Genomic DNA, 15,936 nt, shown 5'->3' on the forward strand with positions numbered 1-15,936 from the left:
ATGAGTGAGACAAACACCAGACTGAGTCGAAATCAGGGTTCTTTGTTCTTTATTACCGGATTGTAACACTTGCGACTAACAAAGTTAGTCGGAGAATGCATTCTGCCGTTATCAGCAAAATGGTGATTTTTTATACCCTTGGATACATGCTTAAAACATCATCATATCATTACTTGTCCAATGACTAAAACTGTTGCTATCCTTTCCCTGCTAGCTTCCTGCCTCTCAATCCATCAATGTCTCTCTTATCTTGTAAGTACAAGGATGCATTCACATCTTGTTACAGCCCTGTACAGGGTAACTCCTTACACATTCCCATCTCATGATGTTTTACCTTACACTATAAAAGAAAAGGATTAATAACCTTTTCTGAAATTCTTCACATCTATATCTAAGTCGATCTAGCATGACAATACTTAACAGCAGTGCAGTAAAACCCCTGGTATCTGGAATTCAAGCAACCGGCAGAAGAATCACAGGAAGTAAATAGGTTTAAAAAAAGATATAAAATTGGCACTCCTCTCCATTAGTTCACCAATCACGCAACGCACAACCTCAAGCAACCTGAAAATTCACTCATCCGGCATCTACCAATAACTCGAGGTGTCAAAAGCCAGGAGGTTCTACTGTATTTTCCTGAAGAAAAGTTGTGGGTGCAATTACAAATGTGCAGAAGACATTTGCGTAGATACAAGGACAGGAAAGAAGGCTATGGACCAAATTCAGGCATTTGGGACTAACCCAGAAGGACCAGATGGGCATCAGGGCCTTTTTCGCGCTGCCTGGCTCCATGACTCTCTGTGAGGGATGAATTCAAGATGCTTAATAGGTACAAAAATTAGATAATGCCATAATTTAAAAAAATAGGCACCATTTGGGGAATAGATAATAATAGGTTCAAAGCAAGACTTGTGTGGCATTTCCTGATTTATCCAAAAGAAAATCTACAGCTATAAGTAATGATGTAATTTGTTCCCTGCCACTGTTACCTCTCAGTGTTTTGTCCTTTTCAATTGTATAGGTTGTGGGACAGGTCAATCTTCCATCGGATCTAGATCTCCTGTCAAATACTAACTGGGTTAGTGATAAAGAGGCACAAAAAACCAAGGTGATAATGGACCTGCTCAACCACATGCCTTCGGAATCTTCTGCTGTCATCACATCAGCCAATACCATTCTCACAGAGCTCTTCAGTCACAGAGGTACCATTGTTTTTTTGGCACATTTGTGTAATTTTTATTTAAAAAGGAAACATTTATATTTTTAGACTGCAATGTCAGGAAAACCACAGAAAAAAAAATTAACATCATTACTGCCCTTGTGGTCGTTCACACTGGGCGCCTTTTTAGACTGCCTGTACCCGAGTGCAACAGTGCCGGTGGTTAGACGTGCAGTCGAGTGGATGACCATTGATGAATTTTTCCGGTACGATTTACACTGCAGGCTTCCTCCAAAAAGTTGTAGGGGTCCTGCAGGATAAATCGCGGGGCAGGAATTGACTCAGAATTCCTGCCCTTTCCTTTTTAGACGGCCCTTGTGGCGGGAAAATTCCTTGATTGTGCTGTTACGTGTCTGCAGTCTAAAAGCCATAATAGAAATACAGGAAATTTTGTTTATCAATTGCTCAATAGATTCTACATTTAATTTCTATTACAGTGGTCTCCCCCCCCATCCCCCATCCGCTGTTTAATTTTCCACAATTTCAGTTATCCCACAGTCCTGAATCAGTCCCTACACTGATCCCACTGCCCCACTTTCTGCCCACAGTGCCCCAGTTTATCTTCGCTAAGAATATATGGCATTCGCACAATGTTCACATCACGTAACAGTCAATTTCACAGAACGTATTGAGGACGTTAAGCAGCGCATACCCTGTATAGGCATTGGCACTGTCCGTGGTTTCAGGCTTCTGCTAAAAGGCTTGGATCATATCCCCCACTGATACACTGATTGGGGAGGAGGGGGCGGACCTACTGTATTTGGGCAGCTTACCTGTTCATGACAACAGATGACATCTCTAACAAGAAGCCAAAAGAAATCTAAGAATAAGGTGAATTATCTTGTTGTTTTAAATTATTTTTAGGTGAAACTTGTTTAAAATGCTGTTGCTTTTAATCATTTTGCGTGTAAAAGCATAGCGGTTAGTGCAACACCATCACAGCACCAGAAACCTGGGTTCAAATCTGCAGCTGTCTTTAAAGAGTTTGTACATTTTCCCCTTTACTGTGTGGGCTTCCTCTGGGTGCTCCAGTTTCCACCCTCATTCCAAAGACGTTCAGGGTTAGTTGGTCACATGGATGCATTTGGGCAGCAGGGACGTAAGGCTGGATGGGCCTGTTACTGTCCTATGTCTCTAAATGTAATTAAAATTAAATTAAGTAAGGAAGATATGTTGGGGCTATTTGGTAACGTTGGACTTGGAGTATTGAGTGCCATTTTGGTTGGCCCATTCCAGGAAGGACCTGGAGCCTTTGGAATGGATGCAGAAGAAATTTACCAGAATATTGTCTGATAAGAGGTTGGGCAAACCTGGGATGTTTTCTCTGGCATGTCAATAGCTGAGGGGGGTGACTTGATGGTTTATAAAATTATAAGAGGCATTAATAGGGTAGATAGAATCTTTTTGCCAGGGTAAATTGGTAGGTTGGGGCCGCGGAGCTTAAGGGAGTTGTGTGGGGCATGTTTTATTGACCCAGAGAGTGGTCAGTACCTGGAAAAGGTTGACAGGAATAGAGGAGGAAGCTGATATGATAAGCTTCCACATTGTCACCTGAAGGAATAGAGATATGCATCATGTAACTTTTAAACTTTGTTTAACGTGGGGATAATGCTCGGCACAGACATGTGGACTAAAGAGCCTGTACCTCTGCTCTACTGTCCAGTTTTCCAGTTACTTCATTGTTAGTGAAATAGCGAAGAGCTGCGTAAAGTCTGGGCCATTATATAAACTGTCCAAACCACCAAGATATACAGTACAGTACTTGATGTTTGTGAGAGATCATCTCCCTCCTGGTACACCCCAGTGTTCCTCGAAGGAATTTAGTGAAGTGGTGTAACCATACAAGCTGTCAGTCTTTTCTACATGTTCGCTACTCTCAAAGAACCGTCTCCCAATGTGTATATCTAACTCTCGACCACTTCAAATTGTGTCTACTGACACATTTAATTGGAATATTTAATTGCCATAAAATCAAAAACAAATAAATTCCTTCAACATTTCAAGAATTTAATTACAGTCAATCATCTCCAAGTATATGCTTCCATCATATAGGCTTCCAAGTCAAGATTATTGGATTGCACGAGGACAACCTGACGAAACAGTGTTCTCAGGTCCTCGGTGCAAAGCACGCAGGCACGCAACCAGGCAAAACACTCATGCAGACAAACAATACATGTGCAGGACAAGTATCCTTCTATACAAATAAATAAAGGTTGTTTGATGAATATGACAGTCTCGAAGGGTAAGTGTGAGCAGTTCCTTTGGTCGTTCAGTATTCTCACTGCCCACGGGAAGCTGTTCCTCAGCCTGGTGGTGCTGGCTCTGATCCTCCTGCATCTCTTTCCCGACGGATGCAGCTAAAAGATGCTGTGTGCTGCGGGGTGGAGGGGGCGTGATTTTGCAGGCCCTCTTCAGACAACAATCCTGGTAGATCACGTTGATTGGAGGGAGACTCCAGTGATCCTCTCTGCCACTCTTATGGTCCTGTGGATTAACCTCCGATCCATTTCTCTGCAGCAACCGTACCACACTGTGATGCAGCCAGCCTTGGTGCTCTCGATCAGATTTACTAAACTTTCCACTGCTATGATTTCCCTTCCTATATTTTATCACGCTGTGATACCATTTGGTAGAAATTAATCAACCTTGAACTGTTCTATTATTAAAAACCTATTTTTCTTAAATGACCTGGTGCCTAACAGTGAAACCACTAATGAAGTCCCTATACAGCTGGCATCTGAGGTAAATTTAGATGATGATCCCTTTACCAGGAAAGAGCTTGTGATATTCATTGTGTGCATCAAGGTTAGAGCAGAGCAATTAAAATTATACTGCGCTCATTACACCCATCCATTACTGATAACACATGAAATAAGGCAGAAAGTTATTGATAAAATGACACTGTTAGTGTAGCTGTTTACACAATGCCTTTACAGTGCCACCAATCAGAACGAAGGTTCGAATCCCACGCTGTCTGTAAGGAGTTTGTATGTTTCCCCCCCGGGGGGGGCTCCGGTTTTCTCCCATCGTTCGAAACCAGGGGTGAAAGGTTAATTGGGTGTGAACTGTGTGGCACGGCTCTTGGGCTAAAATGGCCTGTTAACATGCTGTATATCTTTTATTTTTAAAAAAATTAAACTCCCTGCTGGAGCACAAACCTGCTTTTGATCAGTCAGTATAAAATGTTTAGTCGAGTTGTGTCAATATTTCCAAATATAAGGGCCGATAATCAAAGATTCCACAGGAGATGTATCGATTTCCAGGAAGTCTCCTTTAACCCTGATGCGCTGATGTAATTGAGGTCTCCCTGGATTCTCCATTTCTTTCCAGTTCTCCCCACCCCTTTGATGGCAAAACATGCCATTAAAGCCAGCCATGTATTCATTTAAATTCAGTTGCGATTCAGATTTCAGGGTCTTTGGCAACTGCTCAGATAATGCAGCTATCCACGTCCATTTGTAGCAAGAGTTGGACAACAAGCAAGAAAAGGTTGAAAAGTAACAAGTCATATGTATGATTATATAGTAAAGCCCCTGTTCTCTGGGATTCAAGTAACCAGCAGCCTTAAGCAACCGGCAAAAAGAAATCCTGGAAAATAAATAGATGAAAAATACTAAAGTTTAAAATTGGCGCCCCCTAATGGTCAGTTTGCCATCCCATGCAACACACAATCTCATACAACCACAAAATTCACTTATCCAGCATCTTCCAATCCCCGGATACTGGGGGGTTTGCTATATAATGATTGATAAGAGAAGGGCTCAGGCCTGAAACATCAGTTATAGAACCCCATCTATGACCTCTTGCCTGTGGGCACTGTTCCCTCTAAACTGTGCGCGCCCACACATGTTCTGCAACCAGTGCCCAAACCAACATATTTCCCCTCCCTTCCCGATTGATGTGATCAACTGGGATTGTTGTCTGTAATGTATCTTTACATCCTATGGATGCTGCGAGACCGGCTGAGTTCCTCCCAGCATTTTCTGTGTGCTTTTTATGTATATTGACTCCTTAACTGCATCCTCTTGCTGTTTGGCAGCATCACCTTTCTGAAAACATCCCAACAAATTTCTAAAGGTCATCACTGATGACAAAACTAACGCACACCAGGTACATAAACACAGTGCGTTTCAAAATCAGGTTAATGGCTGGGCATCAGACTTGTTGAACGACTTCTCTAAATCCTTCATAATCCATTTGATTCAGTCCTTCCACTTGTTTGGATAGCTACAAACCCAGCACTCACTATACTCAATGCCATTTATGGTAAAGCACTCTGGCCATCATTTCCATCATCCACCAATGTACGCACTTTGTAAAATCCACTGCTCCGAATCACCAAGGTGATTTCAACGTCCAATCTGTTTCATTCAAAAAGATGAGACTTCTAGTGGACGGGAACATCATATAAAAAGTCACTAAAGATAAATAACCAATGTTTTGGCCCTGCGCCCTTCATTGAGGTATGAGCAAAAAGCAGGCAGGTGCCAGAATAAAATGGTGGGGGGGGAGGGGGGGCCTGGCAGTGGGCGGAGCACAGGCAACGTTCCCTCTAATCTTTAGTGGTCAGTCTGAGCAAAAAAAAATCTTGTGCAAATTTATTTTCCTGTGCGTGCTGAGTGCTTGTGCAAATGTAAACTTGAAAATGTTTCAAGATAATTTTGGAGCAGCCTCTCATGGCTAATAAAACTGTATTGGCAAGTTTTAATATAATGCAAGTATGACTGCACTCTAGGAAGTAACGTATTTAGTTAAGACTTTATTCTATACTTTGAACTACTTTGTTCAGTTTGTTATTCAATTAAATAAAACATCAAAGAGTATTTCTTATTTTTGTGATGCAATATCTTAAAAAAAATTAATAAGTTACACCCATCAACTTACAGATTATTATTAAAGTTGCTGGAAACGGTTAAATCAAATCTCATCAAGAACAAAGCTCTGACAAATTATTTTAGGTGACCTTTTGTGCGAAAATTAATTTCCGTGGGGGGGGGGGCATTGCAAAACAAGTGTACGCGCACAGATTAGAGGGGACAGTGTCCACAGACAAGAGGTCATGGATGAGAGGGCACAAGAGGGGGGTAAAAGCTGAAGAGGAGGGGCGAGCCCTCTGAAATGGAGAGGGAAGTGGGTGGAGGAAAGGAGGCAGAGGGATGGGGAAGAGAGGGAGACAGGGGTTGGCCGAACTCGGTGTTATAGATGCGGGTTCCCTTCCAACTCTCTCACACTCCTGTCTTAGAATTGCATCATTGTTTCTTCACAGAGCTGAAATCCAAATTGTGGGACACCTTGTCTGACTGCATTTTAGGAATCTCTTCCACATAAACACGGCAACTGTTCACGAAGATGGATCTCAGCCAATTTCTGGAGTGTAATAAAGGTCATGCATTGTATCACATGGCGAGGGAGGGGAAAAAAACATCAGCATCCACTGTACAAAGCGAAACGTGCTGAACCACATTTATCGAATTTTCTGTTGGCTCAACAAGTTTATACGATAAATGGATGAAGAAAACTGCAGATTTCACCTATATTCAATGCCAAAATATCTAGGTTGCAATTAGTTCAAAGTTGAAGAGGAGCAGTTGTCCAGGGTTCGTGTTGTCATCTCCCATTCTGTGGGAACAGGCATGGTAAATGTGCAGAAACAAGATTGGCCTTGCCTTTAGAAACAGTGGACACCCAAGTTTACTAGGGAATAATTCCCCAATGCAAAACTCTGAGAAGAACAGAGAAAAAATAGTTAACAACTTTCCACAACATCAGAGAAGGTGGCCCTGAATATTCTATTTAAATTTGTTTCAGGGGCCGGAACGCTGTTCAAAAATGCAGAACCCATACGCAGATATATGGACCTTGATGAAATTGACACGAGCCGCCTTATATTGCTTATCAATAAATCTTTCGGGAAAGATCTTTACGAGGACTACATTTCAGTGATAAAGCCGAAGCTGCATTCTGTTTATTTGTCTGAAGGGTAAGAATTTTGCTCTGACCGAGATCTCCCTCTTTTTACTTTCCATGTTTCATTAGTGAAAAAAACTACAGATGGCTATAGTTAACATTAAAATAATTGGAAAGTGAGAAAAATCATAATGTAAGAAGAATGAAAGTAAACCACAGCCATTAGTGAAATCCAGGATGAAATTTATCACAGACAGAAGTCACTTAGTAAAACCACAATACTTGAGAAATTCAGCAGGTCAAAGAGGGTCCTTTGTGTTAGCAAAGGTAAAAAAATACATGAAGGGCTTGAGCCCTTCATCAAGGTATGGAAAAATCTTGGCAGATGTCCAAACAAAAGTGGAGGCGTGGTCACAAAGGTTATTGGCGGATGTGTATTTTTTATCTTTGCTCTATAAAGGACACTTTTTGACCTGCTGGGTTTCTCCAGCATTGTGTTTTTAACTTCAACTGTGGTGCCTACAGATTGTCATGTTTTACTTCTGAAGCAAATTGAGCCTAGAAACGTAGATGCGTACTGTGTAATAAAATTCTAACTGGGTCCTCAGTTGCGTGTTTCACAAACGCCACGCGCAGAATAATTCTGCAGGGGCCCAGAGTCACGATTCAGTGTGCAAAACATTTGGATGCACTTCTGCCAAATTCAGCTGTCCCACAGATAGCACAGGCAACCGAAGCAGAAGGTGACTTTCTCCTCTTTTAGCACAATCTAAAACAGGCCCATCTAACCAAACGAGGGGGTGGTGGAGTGAGGTGCTTGGAGCTACTCCTGGTAGGTCGGTAAGTCTCTGCATTTCACCCTCATGCAGAGGTTTTTCTGCCTCCCCACCACTATATGCCTTTCCAACTGCGATCCCAATGCCTCTATCACCACTTGAGATTTGGACTCTTAACCTCTTCTGCATCCACTCAAACACAACAGACTCCCAACCTACTAAAGTAAAACACTTGATGAAGGGCTCAAGCCCGAAACGTTGGTTATGCATCTTTATCTTTGCTAGATAAAGTACTCTATTTGACTTGAAGAATTACCCTAGCTTTGTGTTTTATTTTAATCCTGACCCACTGCAGCAGATCAAATGACAACTTACCCAAGTTCTCCCTGGGCCCAACTCAAATCTGGAAGGCCAACCTCAACCCCCAATGATGGACATAGCAATCATTCCCCATTTTCCCACCTTGTGCCACTCTTAGTCCCCTAAGATATCTTGGCCTTGTACACAACGGAATTTTCCAGTACTGGACCACTACTCGGAACACAGGGTGACCCGCCACGCATTGGCAAGCCAGCAAGCTTCAGTGAAAGCTTCAGACTTTTGAGGTCAAAGACATTTTAGTCATGACTGTTGGCAGATTTCCTTCAATTTATTTAACAGTGCCATGTCCAAAAATCAAAGAGGTGTTTCAATTCCATGCATATTGCAGCTGGGTGCAGTCTCTGCTCGCTTGATTTTTGTACTTGCATAACTTCTAGAAGACCAACAAGAATGTGAACCATAATCTCTTTTCCCCTCTACCTGTCCTCCACCCCCTCATCGAACTCAGGCTTACAGAGACCAATTAGAGATGATCTCTTTGTCTTTCTAAAGGAGACTGACTTATTCATCACAGAACAGAATCTAGCTTTGAAATGTGAAGTGCATTTGATTACCATATATGCCAGCATATAAGACAGTACTTGAACTTTAAAAGGGTCACCCCCAAAACCAGAGTTCATCTCATACGCCAAGTATAAAATCCAAACCTTAACAACAAAGACTCAGTGCTCTCCCGCAGGGCCCATCCTCTGTCCAACTGCCATCGGCTCTGTACAGCCTTTAAACGGCCTGTTAAAGGAGCCGATGGTGGTTTATTTTTAAATAAATTTTAAACTTTTACTGGGTAATTTGCTTTTAAAATATTGTGACAGCATCACTCCACTGGCCAGTGTGATGATTGCTGAAGGACTACTGGGACAGTAAGATTTGGGGAAGTCTTATAATGAATATAGTTCAAAATCTACATTTTAGGTGGAAATTTGGGGGGGGGGGTCGTCTTGTACATGAGTCATCTTATACCCCATATATGTGGTATTCCCCACAATGAATGACTTAACACCATTCTAATACAGGTTATCAGATTTCCGATTTATTGTCAGAGTACGTACATGACGTAACATACAACCCTGAGATTCTTTTTTTTGCGGGATTACCGCTAATTGGTAGAGCAAAAAAAAAAATTGTACATGGCTGTGGTACAGAGAAATCGAGAGGAAAAGAAAAATAGTTCTATGGAATACAAAGTGATGCAGCTGTTGCTTGGACTTCCTTTACTGTAAAACATACCCAAAACTCGTCAGTGAAGCAGAACGAAGGCAAGTTATTTTTCAACATGTTTAAATGTATGAGGCCTAATTCTGTGCAGCAAGTAAATTGATCTTTGGTGAGAATTTGTACTGCAATCCTCCAGCACGTGGCCAGATTTACAGGAATAAATGGTATTGTTCCCACAGGTACAGCGCTGCTGCCATTATCACCACAGAGTCTGTCTTGAGTGGGATGCCGTATCTTGACAAATTTGTGGTCAGTACAAGCAAGCGTGGCCAGGGGACCAGCATGATGTTATGGGAATGCATTCAGCAGGACTTTGAGGCACTTTTTTGGAGATCAAGAGCATCAAACAGAATCAATCCTTGGTAAATTCATCACTCATCTACTAAGCGTACTTCAGATTTTTTTTTAAAGTCATCTGCAAAGTTTACATTCCAGAATGAGGGTTTGGGAATTTATTCAAAGAATGTACTAATAGTTGTCTGTCATTGTGTTTGAAGGAGGATTTATCAGATTAAGGAACACCACTGCATGTAGAATAGTATTATCGTTGCTCTAACATTGATGCAATATTCAATGCAAAGTAAGCAAGCCAAGACTGCCAGTCTCAAACTTGGCTCAAAGTTTATGGGTCCCTTTCCTTGTAATCAGTCAAGTTTTGGTTTCTTCTGTACTTCTCTCCTTCCAACTACATAAAAAAACATGCGTGTTGCAAGAGGTGAAAAGAATATTACATATAAAATTCCATGTGAACTTGAAGCACCAAATAATGAGCCCCGCAGAACCCAGTTTTGTCCCCATAGATTGTCACTTCTCCTATGCCCCTGTTATTCTACCATTCCCATCATGTCTTTCCCACTTTTGTTACTCTGGGTATTTGTAATCGCCAATCTCCTTCTGTTGACAGCCAGAGACTGAGGGCGCAGAAGGGAAACCGACAGATGCCATAGAAACTAATTTATAAATGCCATTCTTTCGGCAAAGACCAAGTGCCTTGTGACTTTTGACTTAGAAATAGGCTTATTAATCAAATAATTATACCTAAATATGCAAAACACAGTTGCCACATTTCCAGAAAGGCCTCGAGAGTTTCAGGATCTTTTTTGGGTCCTTAGACAGTCCTGTGTTCTGGACAAGTCGGTTGGTGCTCTTTGAGTTTTCATATGTATTTGAAGGTATACTCCCTTCATGCTGGCAGCCATCTGGTATCTTGTTCAGTTGATCTTTCGTTATATGACCCCGTGGCAAAAACCGTCAGTTAATTTTTTTTTATTATTGTGGACAGCTTAACAGTGCTAATGTTGCTTGACATCCACACACTTGCTTTTCAGGCAGGACTTCAGCTTAATTGCTACTAAAATTTACTGTGCTTCTCCACCTCTGCACACACAGTTGCTTGCTCAGTTTAGCACATTAACTGAGTACCAGAGACCCCTACTGGCACCATGGCTGAACCAGCTCAGGAGGCATTCCACTTGGTCTTCCATTGACTGCATGCCCCAGTGCAAAGTTTTTCAAATTAAATCGAAACGTAGGTTAATTGGCCAATACGGACGCGTGAGCTGAAATGGCCTGTTACTGTGCTGTACGTCTAAATTTTAATTTAGATTTAAATGAAGACACACCGCACAGCAACGTGCCCTTCCGGCCCACGAGCCCGTGTCACCCAATTGACCGACAATCCCTGTGTGTTTTTGAAGGGTGGGAGAAAACAAACTCCTTACCGAAAGCACCAAATTTGAACCCAGGTCACTGGTGCTGTAACAGCGCTGCGCCAACCGTGCCATTTTGAACTATTTGTTCATCCAGTCCCTTCTGTCTTGATTAACACATGCCATCTTTCCAATGAAAGTAAATGCATGTCATTGTAGAAAACACCCAAACTGGGCCCACACTAGTGTGTCCAAATGTGACAGATGTTTATTCATTTATCTCCCTTTCTTCCCCCACCCCCCCCCCCCCCCACACAAACATTTGATTTTTGTTTCCCCCAAAGAGTTGATGTAATTCATTGTTACTGGAATCACTTGAATGCCCAACCAATCACAGATGCCCTTTTACTTGTGCAGGTATTTCAAGCAATGTGATGGAAGCTTTACAACTGGACAATGGATAGTATTTTGGTACGGCCTATCAAATATGCGTGATTCTTATGACCTGGTGGACTATGCAGAAAATTTACCCGATTCTTTTATCAAGCCAAAAGAGCCTGCAACTGAGCAAACCTCCTCTGCGACAGAAAACTAAATCTCTTCACTTAATGGATTAGGGATTTTTTTTCCACTCCTTTGGTAAAAGCTTACCTTGAAATACTAATTTGATAATAAAGGGGAAATTTCTACTTTAATTAACAATGCATTAGTAAATGAAACCTTGTTATATGATGGTTTTAAAGCTAACAACACTTGTCTATGAAGTGATTCTGACCTTTTGCAGTAGGTAGGATCACAATCACTGGTAAGCCCTGCTTAATTGGAACTGAGATCAATTTTAATGGAAAGGAGAGCCCAGGGAAACTTGTGACAAAATGAAGAGACCAAATGGCCTTCAGTTAGATTGTCCAAGAAGACGATAGAGCTTCTCATTATGGTGTCAGGTTGATTCTGGGGAATATTAAACATAAAATGAAGTCAGTTTGGAAATTCCAATTTCTTTTTTAAATTTTAATTTAGACCTCCAGGGCTGTAACAGGCCATTTCAGCCCACGAGTCCATGCCGCCCAATTATATCCAATTAAACTACAACAGCACCCCCCACCCCCGTACGTTTTGAATGGTGGAAGGAAACCAGAGCCCCAGGGGAAACCCACACAGTCGTGGGGAGAACGTACAAACTCCTTACAGCCAGCATGGGATTTGAACCCCTGTCCCACTCGCTGGCGCTAGGAAGGTGTTGCACTAACTGCTACGCCAACCGTCCCGCACCACATTTTTAACTATCGTTAAGTGGATAGAAAGTTCATTATCTGGCTCACAGCAGGTCCCAGATGATCAAATATCACTTTGACTTTTCAAGGGCACGAGTGGCTTTGATCAAAGCCTGCAGCATCTGATTTTGCTGCCTTTTCTCATGTCAAAGTGGATAAGAGTAGACTGGCAGGACCTGGCTGCTTAAGAGAAGGAGGTACAAGTGTCACTTGCCAAAAAGGTGTCACAAATGAGGGATCACTGAATGATCAAAAGAAACATTCTTCTTCCAGAGGTATAATGTCTGCTCCAGATTCTTTTACAATGAATAGAAACTAAAAGAACATTGCTTATATTTTCTAAATGGAAAGTGGGCTAGCACTACACATTAATTCATTAGTGAAAGAAATGCCCTCAATTCTAGATGCAATATTTACTTAGTTTGTGTCATACTTTGATTTCATTTTGGAAATTTTATGTACTATATTTGGATGGTGAGAGAAAACTTTCACTGTCCCTTCCAGGAAATGTGGTCATGTACATTCTTTATACTCTAACCAAAAAGCAAATTGTTTTCAAACTATTAATTTTCATATACAGCTTTGTATAAGGGAGAAGGCAGCTTTTAATCTTCAGATCTAGCATCCATTATTTTCTTTATTAGTATTTAAATATCCTGCAATCCTTTGCCAAAGTCTTAATTTTTTTTATTGCAAAATAGTGACGCGTAGTTTTAATTGCAGGAAGGAAAAAACTAAATACTTCCAATATTTTCTCATGTTAATATTTTGAACTCTGAGCTCATGAGAGCTTTAAACCTCTTAACTTCTGCATCCTTCATGGTCGTAGACAAGGATGGCGTGCAAAACAAAAACGAAATCCTAGTTTTGCATCAATCCTCTTCAATTTATGGGAGGGTCTTTCTCGCCACAAAGACCACTTCAGTGGAAATCTTAACTATGGTCAAGGGGAAACTGTTTTAGTAATCTATTTATTAATAAAAAGTACGAGCATAATATTGTAATGCTTAGTAAGGTAATAGGAGTGACGAGGGTTTTTTTTTTAATCAGAGCATTGATTAAATTTGATGATTTGCTTGTCCTATCGAGTCTATTCCTGCAGCATCTGATCACCCTCTTAATGGCTCATTTAATTTTATGATTCTGCACATGCAATGTCATTCTTTCCTATATAACGATATTTTAAAAAGATTAAATATTGTGCAACTTCAATAACCTGAAAGACTAAACCATCAAAATTTTTATAAAGGGAGAACTACTTACTTTCAAAATGTTATATTCTCTGGGTTACATCTCATTGAAATGCATTTGGAAGTTGTGTAACACACAAGGGGCAAATTGCATTGTTTTTATAAACATGGTCCATTTCTTTAGCTCTTTGTAGATATTGTAAACATTACTGTAGAGCCGATCTCTCCAATTTTCAGTTCTTTCCATTTGGATGACTCTGCCCAAGATTGCTCTGGGGGAAAAAAGACAAAGGAGAACATCTTTGACTGGCCGCATTCTAGGCTAGAGGTTGATTTGCACATTCAGTTCTGTTGAATGTAATGGAATTGTATAACCATTTTGCAAAGTGATAATGGTTTGGGCCAATCAACATCATTTGTAATTGCTCCAACCATCTAAGATTCATGTGCAGTAAAATCACTGAGCATGTATTTCTGATCTATGGTGCAATCTATTTTGTTCTGTATCATGAAACGCTAAAATAAACATGCAAAGGCCATAAGCCATAGAATGGGGTGACTTTGAAAAAACATTTGTGAGAGGTAAAAGATAACATCATTTAAATATTGACAGACATTAGCAATACATGCCAAATGTCATATCAGTTCAAAAAAATTAAAATAACCGAAGATTTCGATGATTACAATTATCTATCAAATCCTCATGCATTGTTATGTGAGATATTTTAATCAACATCTGGATTTATTTTTACTGGACACTTGCTTCCCCCATCCCTTGCCTGAGCAGCAGATTTATTTCATTGAGTAATGTACACAGAGGTGATCTAAAAGTCCTGATGAACAGCTGCTTTTCAGTCTAAATTTTAAGTTTTCAATGTACTTAATACCCCACAATAAAAGTCAATTTTTAAATAATTATAATGAAATTGGACATCATTTTCTTCCTCACAAAGTTATGCAGACATTGTTTAGGGAACTTGGTGTTTGTATGTGATTAGTTACCTGGACATATTTAAGTGTAAATTTAGTTCAAGTTAAGATCGACAGGACTATGCAATGACTTCCGGACTATTGCTTCAAAGAAGGGAGTCCTGCTGTATCACGGTCTTGCTTATAAAGTGTTGAAGGATGAGAGCCTTGGATTGGTCTCTTCATTGACACTGGGCATTTTGTAGCTTTGGCATCTTCTTTGATGTCTTTAAACAAAATCAAATCTTCTTATGGATCTGTTTCCAATAGAAATTGCATTAACTGGTCAATCCATCTCCCTGAGAAACTGTCATGTCTAACGAATGATCCTGCCACCAGTGAACAAGAACCACTGCCTTTTGGGATTTATCTGAGCCTTCAAATTTCAGCCTCATGGAAGTGTTCTTGCAAAATGTTAATTTTTTTTTTACCTTGAATATGTGTTCTTGCAAGTTATACACATGGCTGCAGGAACAGGAGAGGCTTAAATTCAGTTTTTGCATCTTCAGGCTATTAAAAAAACTTTTTAAGTGCTCGTTCGCACTTTAAAAGATCTGATGATGCCATAACCATTCCTGCAGTTCATTTCCATAGACGTTCTGCATCTGATGGCTGTCATATTTTCCAAATTCAAATTAGCACCCAAGCCTGAGCCTCTCCTGTTCCTGCAGCCATGTGTATAACTTGCAAGAACACATATTCAAGGTAAAAAAAAAATTAACATTTTTTTAGAATTGTACAAAGGTTGTTGTACAAATCAGAAGAAAATAAATGGTTTTATCAATCGTTTTCCCTTCTGATGCATTTTCCTCATTGTGTAAGGAGCACTTGGAATCGGTTTGTTTCTTTGGTTCTGACTTGGCGCTGTCTTTGATCCTGCATTATCTTTACTAGAACTGAATAGATCTCATCTCTATATACATAAACTCATACATGTGTGTGTGATATATACATACGTGTATATTTTACGTGTGTGTATATATAGGTAGAGATTATAGATAGATATCACAAAATATGAACCTAGAATGGCTCTGATTTCACCTTTTGTTTTAATTTTTATATATTTTTTTCAAAACTTCATACTTTTCTAGTCCTTTCACTTTTAGGCCCAAACACACACACACAAGCGATTTGTTATGTGCACAGTTTCATAACTCCAAAGGAAATGGGTCAATGACAGTTTTTCTCAAGCAAAATATTTCAGTAACCATTGGGTCTAGAGCAGTGGTTCTCAACCTTCCCCCTCACACCCCACCTTAATTGCTCTGTGATTAGAAAGGGGTTGCTTAAAGAGGTATGTGCATTTAGGGAGGGCAGTTTGAAAACCACTGCTGTAGAGCATCAGACTGGAGGTCA

General features: G+C 40.4%; 1 protein-coding gene across 4 annotated transcripts in view; it reads left to right on the plus strand.

The window, feature by feature from the left end:
* The window catches only part of nags (N-acetylglutamate synthase), a 38,651-nt gene extending 24,125 nt beyond the window's left edge, over window positions 1-14,526 (plus strand). For all 4 annotated transcript variants that reach the window (XM_069904625.1, XM_069904623.1, XM_069904624.1 and 1 more), the window contains 4 exons: window positions 1,022-1,202; window positions 7,028-7,199; window positions 9,678-9,860; window positions 11,565-14,526. In XM_069904625.1, coding sequence (XP_069760726.1) covers window positions 1,022-1,202; window positions 7,028-7,199; window positions 9,678-9,860; window positions 11,565-11,742 — 714 coding nt within the window. In that variant the 3' untranslated portion in view covers window positions 11,743-14,526. The remainder of the gene's footprint in view (window positions 1-1,021; window positions 1,203-7,027; window positions 7,200-9,677; window positions 9,861-11,564) is intronic.
* Window positions 14,527-15,936: the final 1,410 nt, after the last annotated feature.

This window comes from Narcine bancroftii, chromosome 12 (genome assembly GCF_036971445.1).
Source record: "Narcine bancroftii isolate sNarBan1 chromosome 12, sNarBan1.hap1, whole genome shotgun sequence".
Lineage (NCBI taxonomy): Eukaryota > Metazoa > Chordata > Chondrichthyes > Torpediniformes > Narcinidae > Narcine > Narcine bancroftii.